Source organism: Onychostruthus taczanowskii, unplaced genomic scaffold (assembly GCF_017590055.1).
Source record: "Onychostruthus taczanowskii isolate IOZ18803 unplaced genomic scaffold, ASM1759005v1 scaffold162, whole genome shotgun sequence".
Lineage (NCBI taxonomy): Eukaryota > Metazoa > Chordata > Aves > Passeriformes > Passeridae > Onychostruthus > Onychostruthus taczanowskii.
In genome coordinates, this window is record NW_024498818.1 from 1 (window position 1) to 15,386 (window position 15,386).

General features: G+C 44.1%; 1 protein-coding gene across 1 annotated transcript; it reads right to left on the reverse strand.

Annotated features, from left to right (window-relative positions):
* Positions 1-977: 977 nt before the first annotated feature.
* ACAD9 (acyl-CoA dehydrogenase family member 9) lies at positions 978-15,373 on the reverse strand. Its single transcript, XM_041399519.1, has 18 exons — positions 15,288-15,373; positions 13,657-13,750; positions 12,219-12,320; positions 12,034-12,140; positions 11,185-11,285; positions 10,425-10,503; positions 9,330-9,504; positions 8,665-8,738; positions 7,365-7,440; positions 6,615-6,685; positions 6,165-6,284; positions 5,415-5,543; positions 4,576-4,655; positions 3,934-4,060; positions 3,153-3,230; positions 2,541-2,669; positions 1,716-1,788; positions 978-1,266 (listed from the first exon to the last, which is right to left on the reverse strand). Exons 3-18 carry the CDS (start codon positions 12,238-12,240, stop codon positions 1,166-1,168), a joined length of 1,542 nt encoding a protein of 513 aa, XP_041255453.1. The 5' UTR covers positions 12,241-12,320; positions 13,657-13,750; positions 15,288-15,373; the 3' UTR covers positions 978-1,165.
* Between the last annotated feature and the right edge of the window lie 13 nt (positions 15,374-15,386).

Consider the following 15,386-nt stretch of genomic DNA (forward strand, 5'->3'; position numbering starts at 1 on the left):
TGTCAAAGCAAACCTTGAGGAGCACACTGTGGGTCTGTGCTGCCTTATTGGAGTGTACCAATAATGCAGACGGAACTGCCTTGGTCGGTCTGGCCTCGGCTCCTGACCAAATAGCGGCACCTGTGGTCTTTTCTCCTCAGAGTCGCTATTCAGTACCTGTGATTGCAGGTGAGCACGTGGAGACAAGTCCCGAGCATGCCCCGAGCTCCAGTGCTTGCGGGCTGGAGCTTGCTTTGAGGGGGTCACTCCTCAGGCCTTCCTGAGCTGGAGGTTCCTTTAAGGCCAGGTGAAGAATGGAGCGGGTCCCGATGGAGAGTTTTTAATCCAGAGTTTTTATTTTGATGGCACAGTCTTTGAATCTTCCAACAACTCCCATGAACTCTCTAACAGAATTCTCCACCAGAACCTCGACTGTGTGGTCTCCTCATCGCCTGATCAAGCCAGAGGCCTTCCATGATGGAGTGGCTGCCTCAGTGCACAAGGGAAGAGCTACAGATGCCACCACTCTGGACTTCTGTAATGCCCTGGACACATCAGCCCTGCCCAGCATCCTTGTCCATCATTTGGTGAGCTATGGATCCGATGGAGGCACACTTTGGAGAATGAGGATTTGCCTGCCTGGTCACATCCAGGGGGTTGTGGACAATGGCTCAGAGGCCCGATGGATGTCAGTGACCAGTGGTGTCCCTCAGGGTGACAGCAAAACCATCCCTGGACACTGGGAACTCAATGTCCTGATGGTGCTGCTGGACAAAGAGAGCTGGAGGTGCCTCCCTGTTCTGTGTTGTAAGATAAGTGTGTATTCTATTTGCCATCTGTTAGAGGTGGGGCAGTTCTGTTCATTGGACAGTTTTCTTTCTCTCTCCCACAACCAATCCTCCCTCCAGGAATCCCCGTCCAGGGGAAACACACATATACATGTCTATATTCATACATACATACATATATATATATATATATATCTGTAACAAAATAACTTCAGCTTTAAATAAAATCTCTTTATTTATCCTTTTCCTATGAAGTTTTGGTTAGAAAGAAGTTTTATTTTATACAGTTACATTTAGTAAAGACATTAAACAACAGATGCTTTTAAGATGTCAAATACTGGAACTGCAGCAAATTCCTCCCTGACTGACATTCATCAGTGCCTGCTCTCAGGGAGGAATCAGAAGGTCCTGTCCAGAGGGTGGGAGCAGATGTATGCCCTCTTCTCCAGGATCTGCTTTGCAGCTTTTTTAACAGAATCATCCAGGTTTTCATCGGCGTCTGTGGGGAAAGAGAGAAAAGTCAACTAAGGGACCCCCCAGAGATGTTGTACCTTTCTTTCAAGAAGTGTTTTTGAATACAAATGCAAGAATGTGAGGCCAGGAAGGAACTGAACATTCTCTTCTGAAAAAGACTGATTATTACAGACTGAGCTTCAGAGACCCAAAGCCAAACTGGTCAGTACTTCCCAAAGAGCCCAAATGCCTGGTTTCTATCAGCTACTTGTCAGGAGTATATGCATAAAATATAGATATTATACTCCTCAATAAAGACCCCTGGCAGTTGGCTTTAGCTATGAAGTGAAGAGACCCTTTTCAACAGGTTCCAGCTCTGCTGCTTGTTACTATTAAAAGCAGAGCCAAACTCTTCTGTTGGTCACATCAAACTCACCTTCTTTTGATTACAGTCTGAAAGACAGAAGAGTGTAATAACTATTTTATAGTACTTACATTTTTCTAATTGAGCCATGGCATAATTATTCTTGAAATAGGCTTCTGTGCAGAAGATATTTGTAAGAAGCACCTGGAAAAGGAGTAAAACTGAGTTTAAAAATAGTGAATTAATTTCAAAAATAAAACCATGTAGTAAGAATACAGTAACTTAAACTTCCCAAAGCTCTTTGATAATGGAGCCCTGAACCCCAGTCATGTGCAGTGCAGCCTCAGCTGTCCCTTTGAGGCCAGAACTGCCAAGGCTCAGGGCTGGGATGAGCCTTCACCCAAAACTGGCTCCAAGACTGATTGGGAATCAGTCCAGAGCAGGGCTCACACAAAGAGTAAAGTCTCAAGGCCAAAGCCAAACCTTCATCAGGTAGGATTTGTTTTAACACTGAACTGGAGCAAATTTGCTCGTGCTGCAACACAGCTGTTACCATGAAACTTTACATGAGCTACTAAATAAGCACTGTCCTATCCTGTCCTGAACCGTGCAGCCCAAACACTGTTGTGCTTATGTGTTTTTATTAATGATTATATGGAAAGAGCTTGGGAAGAACTGCATGGTGTTAACAGATTTGAGAGAACGTGCAGAGTTGTGGTGAGGTTCTAAATGTCTGTGCATGTGTTAAAGAAGTATTTTAAACATGTTGAGATTGCGCAGCTCAACAAGCAGAGCCCCTGAGAGGCTCCTGCACTCTGGCAGGTTTGGCCACGTTCTGCTGCACTTTTATGGGAGAGTTTGCTGTAATTCCCCAGAGGGAATTCCCCAAAGACGCAGCCTGTCTGCTGCCAGGAGCACAGCCTGAATGGGAATGGCTGGTGCTGAGGGACACTCACCTCGTGGTCATGGTTCCTGAGCCCGATGCTGATGGAGCGGCTGGCCCGGGAGATGGCTGCAGTCATTGCATACAAATTAATCACCACATCTGCCACTCTCTTCAGCACCAGCTGCTCATCCACTATTGTCTGGGAGAGGGAAAATCATTATCAGCTTGTGGTTTGTCAGTTTAAAACTTCAACCAAATATCACTATCCATACTTCAATGTTTAGGTCCAGCTTTATTTTGCATAAACTGGTTCTAGCGTCGGTCAGAAATTATCATAGTTTTGGGTTTACTAAGCTGCACCTTTTAAATTCTGCTTGTAAAATTGTAACATTGATGTGTGCCTTAAACCACTTTGTTAAATGCCTGCAGCAGCAGGATTTGTGCTTACAGGAGAAGAAAACAACCAATTCACTGAGGGTGCTGGTGCTTTGGTTTTGGTTCTAACAATGTAACTTGTCCATTACACTGAGTACCGAATGTCAGTGTGTTTTCTCACACCCAGTGAGAAGGTGTCATGTGAAGGAAGTGCTGGTCCTGCCACACTCAGTCCCCTGCAGGTTCCAGTGGGGCCCCAAGGATAAACTATTCAGTAACAAAGACAACAGACAAAATAAATAGTTACCTTGCCAAACCTACTTAGCAGGCCCCTGACTGTAGCTCCAAAATAATAAATGTTTTCTTCAAGTTTCTTGGCATTCTCCTATAAAACAAAACACAAAATAGAACAATTTGAGTAGTCTTATAACAGAAAAGTAACATAACCCCACCCCCTTTAAAGAGGATACTGGATTTTCTCTTTTTTAACATTCATCCACCTTGCTGCTGAAAGCCAGACAGGCACATTTCTTTCTCTCAAACATCCATTACAATTTTCTGGAGTTTACTCTCAGTAACTTTTAGTACAGGCTTATGCTGACAAAAGTAACTAACAGAACGCTCCATGAAAAATATACCTTATCTTTTTCCTATTAACAGAACATTCATTTTTGGTCATGAAAACCTTTTCCTAAGTGATTAAGCAAGTATGTGTATGTGTAATTCACCTTCATTCTTACCTGAAACTCTGTTCCAATTAAACAGGAAAAACTCCTGTTTTGTAACTAACCTTACAACAAAGGGCAGCTATTAAAGACACTTTAATATGGTGAAGGCTCAATTTATACAAATTATCCAAATGGATCTAAAACTGGATTTAGTATAAACACAGGCTTAGAGCAGCCTTCACCCTCCCTTGATACCTGGACAGTAACTGTAACTTCTTACCCTGTCATGGTGCCAACATCTGCTTACCCTGGAAAATCTCACTGCTCCTAAGCACACATTTTGGTTTGCAAAAACAGGAGATGAAACTGTGGCAAGCAGCAAAGGGAACAAACATGAGAGCTCAGCAGAGAGGCCCTTACCTGGAGGCTGGGATGCACCACCCCACTGTCACCTACAAGCCCCAGATCCACCTTCCTACCCAGGGTGTCCTGTAACCTGGTCAGGAACTCCCCCAGTGCCACTCCCACGTTTCCTTTCTTGATTGCTCTGAAATGTTGGGGAAAGAATGGCTGTTAAAAAAATTCCAGGAGGTTCAGACACAACCAGTTGGAATTCCAAATGCTTTAGCAAAATGCCTGCAGTTTGTCCATGAATTACGAAGTCCTGATCCACTACTGTGAAGTCTGGAGAACAACTGTGGAGCCTTAAGAGTCATCAGCTGCTCTCCAAGACACCCACAAGGAATTCCAGAGACCAGTACTCAATATGCACAATGCAGCTGTTGTGCCAATACAACTTCATTCAGATACAAAATATTCATTACTGGTCCTTGAAAGAAATAATTACAGCTTGTGTAAAAGTCCAAGATAAAATGCATTAAATGCTACAACTCCTAAATCCATGAACCATCCCATTAAAAAGACAGAGTCCCTGTAACACTGAACTTTTACAGACAATAAGTAGAAAATACTGTAGGTATTCCCTGCAGTTTGTTCTCTTATCTATAGTTATCTGATTCTGTTTAGTTTATTTAAAACCATTAAGAATAAATAAGAACATACTTAATTTTGTCAGTTAAGATCTTCCCTGCATGCTGCATCCCTGTCAGTGCAATGTACATTCTCAGGATTTCATTGGTGCCCTGGAAAAAGCAGAAGAGAAAGTGAGACAGGTGGGTAACCAGAGTTTACAATAGTGAGTGTTTTCCAAGCAAGTCTGTTGTGCCCCTGTGCTCTTCCCACTGCTCCAGTATCACATGATGACTCTCCCCACACATAAATTGCTGCCTTTTGCTTTATCTCAGTTTTAATTCTGATTTCATGGGGCATTGCAGAAGTTGAGCCCCTCTTCATTAAACAGACAAATATACCCCAATGTAAAAGAAAACAGACAAAATGCATTTTGATTAAAAATGTTCTGCATTGTTCCAGTGAAGGAACATTTGAATAGTTGTAGAACTGCTCAAAATGAGCTGAGTTAAAATCAAGTCTGGCAGTGACTCTGATGTGCACACGATGGGTCATTGACAATCCAGCTTGGAAAGAGAACAAGCTTCAGAACCAACCTTTCTTTTAATTTAAATGCCCATCAGTAAGTTAATTAAATGTCTAAGTTGATCTTTTACGAGTTTCTCTGTTTCACTTGTGAGAAGCACACAAGAGGAAAGGTTACTGCTGTAACTCACACTGTGGTCCGTCTGTAAAAGCCATCACAGCTTTTTTTATTATAGGGAACTACTACTGACATTCCAAAGAAAACAAGGTTAGTCCTGCAGTTTTACTGTTACAGACTTTCCAGCTGAAGGAACAAGATCCTGGTCAATCAAACCTTCAGGTTTCTGCTCACCTTTACAGGAGGTGTGAAGTGCAGTTTGCAGTATAAAGGGGATCCTGGTACTTGCCTCAAAGATGAGCAGGATCCTGGTGTCCCTGAGGTAGCGTTCATAGGGATAATCCTTCATGTAGCCAAGGCCTCCAAGGATCTGCAGAGCCTCACTCACACATGCCCAGGCACCTTCAGAGCTGAACACCTGCCATGGAGCAGGGTTTGATTAGCAGTGAGTAGATAATAAATCAGCAGTAAACACAGGATGCCCTGCTCTGGGGTTGTATCCACAGGACACTGCTGCAGTGTTTTCTGTGTGTTACACCAGTCCTGGAACAGTACCCCTGTGGCTCAGGGGTTTGTCAAATTTAGTGATGCAATGCACAGGGCATTCTCCACATTCCAGGGACAGGGGCAGCCCCACACAGGCAAAGCAGCTGCAGCTGCTTGGCTGGAGCCCAGAGCAGGAGTTTTCTGCAGTGATCATGAAGGACACCCTGACAGCCACAGCCTGGATATTCCACAGGTTTTGTTGTGCCACCAACTCCCTGGAAAGCTGGCACAGCAGCAGCTTGGCCAGGGTGGCAGCTGGAGTGTAACTGAGTGTCCCAGTGCTCATGTGAGGCCTCCTCAGACCCTACTCAGCAGCTGTGACATTCTCAACCTGTTCCCTGCAGGTTTTATTTTGCATGAGTCTGAGCTTGTGGGGTACAGACAGAACAGTATCTGTCATTCCACCTGGCTGCAGTGCTTCTCTCCTCTAAATGCACCCCTGAGTTCTCAGCCCTCTGCAGGCTGAACACAGTCCTTTCCCAGCCCTGGTTACCTTGACCATGGCAGCCTCCACGGAGCAGTCAGGGAAGCCTGGCCTGTCCATCATCCCTGCAGTCAGGTAAGCCATGCTCTCCATCACGTAGGCTTTCACAGCCATCAAACAAAACTTCTCCTGCCACACAGCAACAGGAGGAATCGTACAGAAATTCAGATGCAAAAGTCCACAATCAACCCTCAAACTTAAAAAGACCTGCAGTTCTTATATGTTTTACATCATCAAATTAATCAAGCAATAAAAAGTACCACTTTGAAACAACAATAAATAAAAAATACATTTATACATTTGTCATTCTGGACATTTAAAAGATCAGTGTACAGAAGTCAGAACCAGGTTCACACAAATTTCTAGCAAATCCTTTAAACCAGTACAGCCAAAATATGCCCAATGCAATCTATGTTTTGGCACTTAGCACAGAGATTTAGGTGTTTCATGTTTTGTTACCTGAATTAATTCAAACTGGCTGAGTTTCTTATTGAATTGTTTCCGGGTGCAAGCATACTCTGATGTCAGTTCTTTGAAGAAAGAAAAACAAATCATTCTCAGAAGGGCAGTGACAGACCATTCCAGCAGCTGGTGTCCTTCCCTGGGCGGTGACATTCCAGTCTATGCCCAGGAGCCCCCTGGCTGTTCCAGAAGCAGCACTTAGTGAAAATCACCCTCATACTGATGGTGTTGACCAAGTCTGGGACCAGCCTCTCAGAGGCTTTTGAACCAGACGTACTCTTAGAGAAGTAATCAGGTTTGGTGCTAATTGATTAGAGAGACTTCTGTTACTGTTTTGGCTAATACGTGGCAGAAAGCAGTTTTAGCCCTAATTACTGTGTGCAGCTTTGAGCCAGTTATTCATGTGGGAGGTTCCAGGGGAGATTACACCTTCTAAAAGCAATAGTAGAGAGGTTTTTTTCTTGGGAAGAACATTTTACCTCAGGGAAGTCCAACAGAGGCAATAACCTCCCACTCTATGAACTGAATCTACACTGTACAAAAGGAAAAAGACCTTTAGTTCAAAACCTCTACAAGCAGGCTTTTAATAGCTATTTTTCAAAACCATATTTTAGTGTTTTAAAGATGTCAAAGCCTGTTATGACAAGGTCAAGACTCCTGTTCCCACTCTGAATGTCCTGCATGATCTGCCTCAGGCAGAGCAGTTTCTGCTGGCACCCAGCCATGCAGAGCTGCCAATTCACCCACCTATCAACTTCTTAATCATTCCAGCAGATGCACTGCCCATGCTAAATCTTCCACTGTTGAGGATATTCATGGCAACCTGTGAAGAAACAGATGGGGTTTAGGCCACATTCTCCTTAGCCACACTGGTCACTGCTTCCTGCTTCAGTGTTCCCTGGATTTCACTCCTCAATGGGACACACAGCCAGTCCTGGGGAGTGCCTTCACATCAGCCACCACAGTTCTCAGCATCCCAAGGAAAATGCTTCAAAACTGGGCTTTTCCTGCCACCCATTACATCCAATTTTGTATCTGAAGTAGATGATCCAGTGACTTGGAAATAATCTCTATTCTAATTACATGAAGGTAAAATGTAGATAAAAATGCATTTATCTGCAGCTGGTAAACAACATTCCAACTGGACAGCAGTGCTCCAGTTTATCAGATGAAGAAAACCACAATATTTCTCCCTGCAGCTGACCTGTGATGGCTGCTCTCTGCCTCAGATGGCTTTCAGCAACACATCACAGAAGGGATAAGAAAGGGAAAGGTGTAGAAATGAAATACAGACCAATAATGTAAAAATTAGATTTTGGAGTCTGGTGTCTGTAGTGTTGTTTCTCAACATGGGTGACTCAGGTCAAAGCCTGCTAGGAAAGAAGTCACTGTCCTACATTTTAACTTGTCAGGAAGACAGCATAACAATCTTCTTTTAATCTCTACTACATTAAGGAAAATTACTTCATTTAGCATTTAGGCCTGGACTTGCCTGCTACTGCAGGAGTAAGAAATGGAGAAGGAGTAAGAGCAGTTTTGCAAATCCCCAGGTCACACTCTCAGAGAAAGGTTACACAGCAAGGCCACCTGTGGTTTTCTCTCCTGGGGTCCTGCCAGCATTTCCCTTTGCAACAGTGCAGCCCTGGAGAAGCACCTGACAGCCAGGGCACCTTGGAGCTGGGCATGCCTCCAGCACTCCCTGTGACACTCCTCGCTCTGTCTCCCTTCCCACATTCTGCTGTGGAACCAGCAGAGGACATGTCACCCATTCAGGGCAGAAGGGCAGCTGAAGTCACTCACTTTTCTGAGGGGACACCACAACAAACAACCAAAAGCCCAACAATAAGAGAAGAAACACAGAAATCTGAGACGATGGCACACTGTGCACTGTCCAGTGACACCAACTTACAGATCAGTGGGGGAATCTGTCCTCCTGTACCCTGCAGTGTGGCAGTGCTCACACCACCCACAAGGAAACTTCAGCACAGGGAGAAACAACCTCCTTCAGACTTCTACAAATCACCAGTAGTTATTCTCCACTGCTTACCTTAAATCCCCCTCCAACTTCTCCAATTACATTCTCTATAGGCACTTTGGTGTTTTCAAAATGTACTTCACAGGCTGAAACACAAAATTAACACTTGATCAAATATGACACAGAAATATTTAAAAGACATTCAGGAACTTAAGTCACTATTTGTAGCAAGAAATGAAGTCTTCCTAATGCATTGTTTATGACAGAATTATACATGTTTTACCAAAGAAGTGAGAATTTGGGAAAAGGATGTAGTTGACATCAATTATTGATGTAAAATATTAAAAATGTTATGAATATACACCGTGTAAAGAGAGAATTGCAGTTTGGTCTTTATTTTTAGTTCTAAGGAACTGACTGAACAGTCACCAAGATGGTGAAAAGATGCAATCATTACAAAGCTTAGAAGAGCTGAAGAAAGTGGACTTCTAAACCTATTGGCCACTGAATCTCCTGAATGATTTCTTTCACTGCGCAGTGAATGAACTCCACAAACTGGATTTCTTATTTCAGAAAGAGTCAGGAAGGACTCAGAGGAAAAGCCAGCTAAAGAAACATGAAACTTATACTGTAACATGGAATATGTATTGATTTGCCTCTGAATTCAGATGACCCAACCAAAATAAAACCTTAAACTATTAAAACAATTTCTGCTAATAATTTTAGGTGGCTCTTACTGTTGGAGCCTCGAATTCCCAGTTTATCCTCGGGCTTCCCGTGAGTGACGCCCCCGAAGTTCCGCTCCACGATGAAAGCTGTGATTTTATCCTTCACCTGCCCGTCCTTGTCCACAACCTCTGTCCTGGCAAACACTGTGAAAATACTGGCCAGGCCACCATTGGAGATCCAGACCTGTTTTGAGAGAGGGAAGATGTGTAAGAAAGGTAAATGTGCTGATTTTGTGGGCACAGCTCTCCAGGGTTTTGCATTAGGCTGGGAAAAGAACAGAGTGCTGAAAAATTGCTGTTCCTTGCCTTCAGTTCTAACGAGGGTCTGCTCCCAGGGTGAGCACACTTCTGAGGAGAGCTGACCACATGTGCTCAGTTTAGAGCAACTTTAAAACCAGAATGTAGTATCAATATGCATTAAATTAAAATCCACACTGCATTTCCACGAAAGCTGGTACATCCTGCTGCTGATGGCACCTGAGAGATACAGGGGCAATGCAGACTGGACAAACCCTGTGCCCAAAAACTAACTCTGATGAGAAATTCTCTGATCAGCCTCTCCCCCAGGGTGGGTCTCTTCACACCACAAATGGATGAACAACTACAGACCAAGTCTGCAATGCATCCAATACTGCTGAAACCAGGACATCTCTGATTTCTTCAAGACTGGCTTTTGTCACTGTTTCTTTTAACAGAAAGGTTCCAAGCAGACCTATTTCTAATTAAATATCAAGTTTTCTTTTAAAATCTAGCCTGCAGAATGAAGAGATGTCAAATACAGGTTTAGGTTTCCTTTTACCTAAGCTGTCATGGAGGGTGCTGATTTACTAACAAACCAACCCGCCCTGAAGCTGAACACACAAGTCACCAATAGAGAAGGAACCTGGGGTAGTTTTCCATTTTTCTTACCAGGAGTTTAATGCAGTAATTCTCTAACAATAATTTTGTATTCCCTTTGTGCCTAAACCAACAAGGGTTAGCTTTTTCACAGGGTCATTCTCCCCTAGCTTGGAAACCTCCCAGTTCCAGACTGATGCAAAAGAAAAGGACACTTCCTACATTTTTAAGAAACCCCTTTCCTGTTCCCAGTCTGTGAGTAGGTACCTTGGAGCCATTTAACAGGAAGTGTTTCCCATCTTCACTCAGGGTTGCCCTTGTCTGGATGGATGCAGCATCACTACCACTAGAAAACAAACAAGTTATTAATGGTCAAAGAAGTAAACATGCTTTAAAAAACCAAAACTGCATATTCCCCCTCTTCCCATTCTGTAAAAAGGAGGGGGTCTTAAGTAGCAGTAAATAAATTTTAGCTTTTAACTAACCAGGAAGCTCACTAGATTGAACAGTTCTAAAAGTTACCTGAGGGGACATTTCTTCTCATTACCATGTTATCAGGGTTATGACCTGACCAGAATGTGCAGAATGCCACAAAAGCAACATTTTGGAACTACACTTTGAGCTATGTGAACACACAATGAGCCTCTCACTTAAGTGACACCAAAAATTCTTCCTTTTAGTTTTGGTAGCTCCTTCAAAACAGGCTTTTATATTTTGAATAAGAACTGAAAGCACCCCAGAACAGTCACAGCACATTACTTCTGACGTAGCACAAAGCATCCTTTCAATTCATGGAAGAAATTAAGAAAATGAATTCCTGGGATGGGAACAACAAGAATCAGGGATTTCATGGACACTGCCAAAAGCAGCATGTTGGGGGAAGAGTAATTGGAGTGTTCCTTTAAATACCAAAACTAAACCAGAGATTTATATACTGAAGCCATGGGCCCCAAATAAAGAAGACTGAAGGTGTGAGGCAATGCAGATAAGGCAGTGAGCCCGCAGTGGAGCTGTGGGGCAGCAGCACCTGCCAGGCTCGGTGAGGCAGAAGGCAGCAATGTGCTCCCCCGAGGCCAGGCGGGGCAGGTACTTGGCCTTCTGCTCCTCGGTGCCAGCAATGAGGATCCCCTGCAGAAACAAGCACAGGAAACTTTGCAGCATCACCCTGTGGGAAAAGAGAGGGAGCTGACAAGCTCCAGCATGTTCAGAAAGCTTCATTTGCAAGTTTTATGGCATAGCAAGAGACAGTTTAATCAACAACAGACTGTATTATTTGTCAGTCATTAAAATATTTTTTCATTAGCATTCTCTGCTCAATTCCACAAGGAATCTTCTCTTGTTATATGCTATAACAAACTGAGTGTGGTTTCAAGCTTCTTTCTGCCATCCACCCAGCACTAAAAAGGTAAATACCTATGGCTATATTCAAGTTCAAAACTGACACAGTTTCTCTCAGATGAGTTATCTCCTCTAGGCCCCCCAACATGCAGCCCCAGCCAGCCAAAGTTCCTCTTTTCTGAATTCTTTCCTTCCTCATCACCTGAGCCACCCTGATACTCTGTTTCAATTCTATTTATTCTAGGTACTTTACACAAGTTTCGTCTATTAAAAAAAAAAAAAAAAACAACAACTTGGACTCATTCAAAGTAGTTTTCCTAAGAACAATTATCCTAATAGTAACTTTCTTGTGTACTTCCTATCCAGCCTTTCTGTCTCACACTGAGAGTGTGAGAGTGGGAGAGGCTGCTGGGAAGACCAACAACCTGATTTATGCTTTTTCAGTAATTCTGATTTGCTCCCCCTAAGCCCCACATTTTTCACTTCACCTTTTGCATGCACTCTGTGCAGAAGCCTGGCCCCAGAGCAGCAGCATTACCTTCAGCCCAATGGCCTGATGAGCTGCCAGGGTCACTGCAATGGAGCCATCCAGGGAGGTGATTTCTCCCAGACGTGCATACATGGTGTTTGACAGGCCCAGCCCACCTGGAACAGACACCAGGTTTTATTTTAGTACATTTTTTGTGCCACTTCCCCCCCTCCCCCAAAAATCCATTTACTCACCGTATTCCTCTGGAATCTGCATGCCAAAGAGACCCAGGTCCTTCAGTCCTTGCAAGGTTTCAGGTGGGATTTTTGCATCTTGATCGATTTTCTTCGAGTCCACTACAAATACAGAATTTTCTCATTTAACACTGTGTTTCTCAGTGCCCAGAGCAGCTGGGGGGCTGCAGGATTCCCCCACCAGGGCCACGGTCACTCATGACCCTTCTCATTCCCAGCTTCACAGGAATTTCTTCTTTCTAGTTTCAGCCTGACTATCCTGTTTGTCCTCACGGCATATTCAGGAAAAAGTCTTGGAAGTGGGAAAAATCCAGCATTTATTTCATTTTCTCAAATATTTCTACTGGTTCTGCATGCCAGCAGATTCCAAGACTGGAATAAGTATTTTCAGGATTTTCTACCTGAACTAAGTCTAGGTTGTGAATGCAAGAAAAAAAAAAGTACATAAATGAAGTAATTAGAAAATCTTGTTCTTAGGAGATTTTAGATTCTTGGGGGATTAAGAGAGCTGTTCTGTACCATGGCAGTGAAAACAAACAGGAATCATACTTTCTCCAGACTCCATAATTTGACCCTTTTATTCCTTCCCTAAACATCAGGCTGTTTACTCCATAAATCATGTTCCCCCACAGAGCAAAGAGTTAAAAAATGTAATTTGAATAAATCCTTTATTTACTGTCAGTGAGCAACACTACAATTTTACAGTTAAAATCACCTGCATCTCACAAATTGTGATTTGTGACAATCACTTGCTTCTCTAAACTCCTACAGTGTTTGGAAAACCTCTGTCAATGGGAAGTCTGAGACAATGCTGTTTAACTGCCCCAGAAATTGCTGTCTGTGCAAACCAATATTCTGCAATTGCTCTGGAATGGCTTATCCATGGCAGCATGAATGGAAGGACACCCTCCAATTCTCTCTGGAATCCAGATGGGTAATAAGGCCTTTCCCAAACAGAATTATTACTCTAATGCTAAAAAAAAAAAACAGAAATGCTTTTGATTTTTCATAACTCCTCAACGAGCCAGCATTTCTGAGTATCTCTGCTGCGCTTTGCCATAGTCAGTTTTAGCAGAGTAGGACAGTTAAAAAGTTCTAGGAACTAGAACTAGGAAAAAAAAATCACATCATATTAAGTAGCTAGAAGCACAATTCAGCTGAGCTAAAACCAGTTTCAAATCCTATCTTTATCCCAGAATTCTTTTACATCCTTGATTTTCCCCCCTTTTTTGGAGATTTAATTCTTCTGATCAGCACCTAAATACTTCCTAAAAAAGCCATAAATGGACATGCTACAGAATCAGCATCACTGTGTGAGCAGAAATAAATGCATAAACTAAATCAAATGTTTTAAGCATAATAATCTTATGCAACTGCTATAGCGAAATAATTTTGTAATCACTAAATCACTTGCATGGATACAAACACAGTAATATACCTTCTTCATTGAAGAACTTTTCAACAGGTCCCACAAACTGGTTGATTTCTGCCAGTTCTTCATTGCTAATTTCTGGGTAAGGAAAAACTTCTTCCTAAAATAGGAGAATTATTTAAGAATTTTTAATACATAAACCATGCAGTTAAAATAAAAATAATGGGAGATATGCCTTGCAAAGACTCTAAAACACTGTGCAAATTAAGAATGTTGAAAGTGTTCCAAAACAGAAACAGGGCTCCACAGGACCCAACCTTATTTCCCATCAAAACCAGACCGGAGGATGTTAACTGAACAACAGAAACATGAGGGAGAAATCAAGAGATCTTTTAAGAACCACGACGATGCAAAAATTCTTCATCACCCATGAGTTTTAACCCTATTCAGGGACTGATAAAAAATGAGTTCAATGTTTCCAAAGCTCAGCCTGTGAACACTGTTCCTTGCAAACACCCAGCACATTCCACCTGCTAATGCCTCGAGGACAAAGGTGAGTGAGCCCCAACACTCCTTATCATCCCCAGGGTGTTCTGGCCATGGACTGGGAGCAGCACAGCCTGACAGGTTGGAACTGATAAAAAATACAAGCAAGGAACACAAGGAGTGGGATGCTACGTGAGAAGCACACTTCTGATTTTTACTGCCTTTCCCCTTTTAAACAGAAGAATTTATCTCTGTCCACACAAATCTGTCCATGGTACTCTGAGCAATAATATCAGCATCAAAAAATCAGGACCTGTGAAATGCTAGAGGTTTTCAGAAAGCTGCTGTGTTGAAATATGAGAGACAAAACACCCCAGACATATCTGTAGAGGGGTTTAACACAGTGGAGCCTGAGTGCTGCCTGTTTTAACACCTTACCTGACAAGCTCTGTTGCAGGAGACTTTATTGCTCAACTCATTTCAGAGGATTTGAGTTATTCCTTCTTTCCGTTTACTTCACCCTGCAATCTCTGGTAAACGCACACTCTAAGCCCTGCAGTAACAAACTCTGCTTAATACAGCGTTCTACCTCAGATTTTAACTTCTTTGTTCGGTGGCACCTCAAGGCACCGCAAGAACGTCAATCTTTCCTACCAGAACTGCAGGCAGATTTACATGAAGCCTCGATCCTTGAAGTACAACCCGAGAGCGAAGCGGCCCAAGTTTAGCGGCGTGCTCAGAGGGGTGCACGGTGCCAGGCAGTGTCCGGGGCCCTGCGGGGCTGGCAGCACGGGGGCATCGCGCAGCTCTTGGCGTGATGGTTCTTTGGGTCACTCCGAGCCCCATCGCGTGTTTTGTGTGCAAAGGGTCCCTTCAGTTAACCCGGCTCCAGCTGAGGGACACACAGAGACGCCTCTCGTCCCCTCCGTGCCAGGGCAGGGAGCTCTGGCGGGCCGGACCCACGGGCTGCGGGGCAGCCAGGCCGGGATCGGGCCCTGCCGTGGGCTCACACCAACGCCCGCAGCCCCGGACTGGGATGAGCAGCTGGAAAAGGCCCTGGAGCTGCTGCGGACGAGCCCGGGCGGGCGATGCCCCGGTATGTGCCAGCCCCGCCGCGCCCTCCCCGCTGTCCGCCGGTGAAAGGGCAGCGACGCCCGGGCACGGCCGGCCCCGGCCCGCCCCCATGGCCACCCGCATGCCCGCGGACCCACCTTGCGCAGGGTGCCGAGGAACAGCTCCTTGGCGAAGGCGCGGCGGGGCGCGGCCGTGCGCAGGCCGCGGGCTGCGGGGCCGGCCCGGGTGCAAGAAAA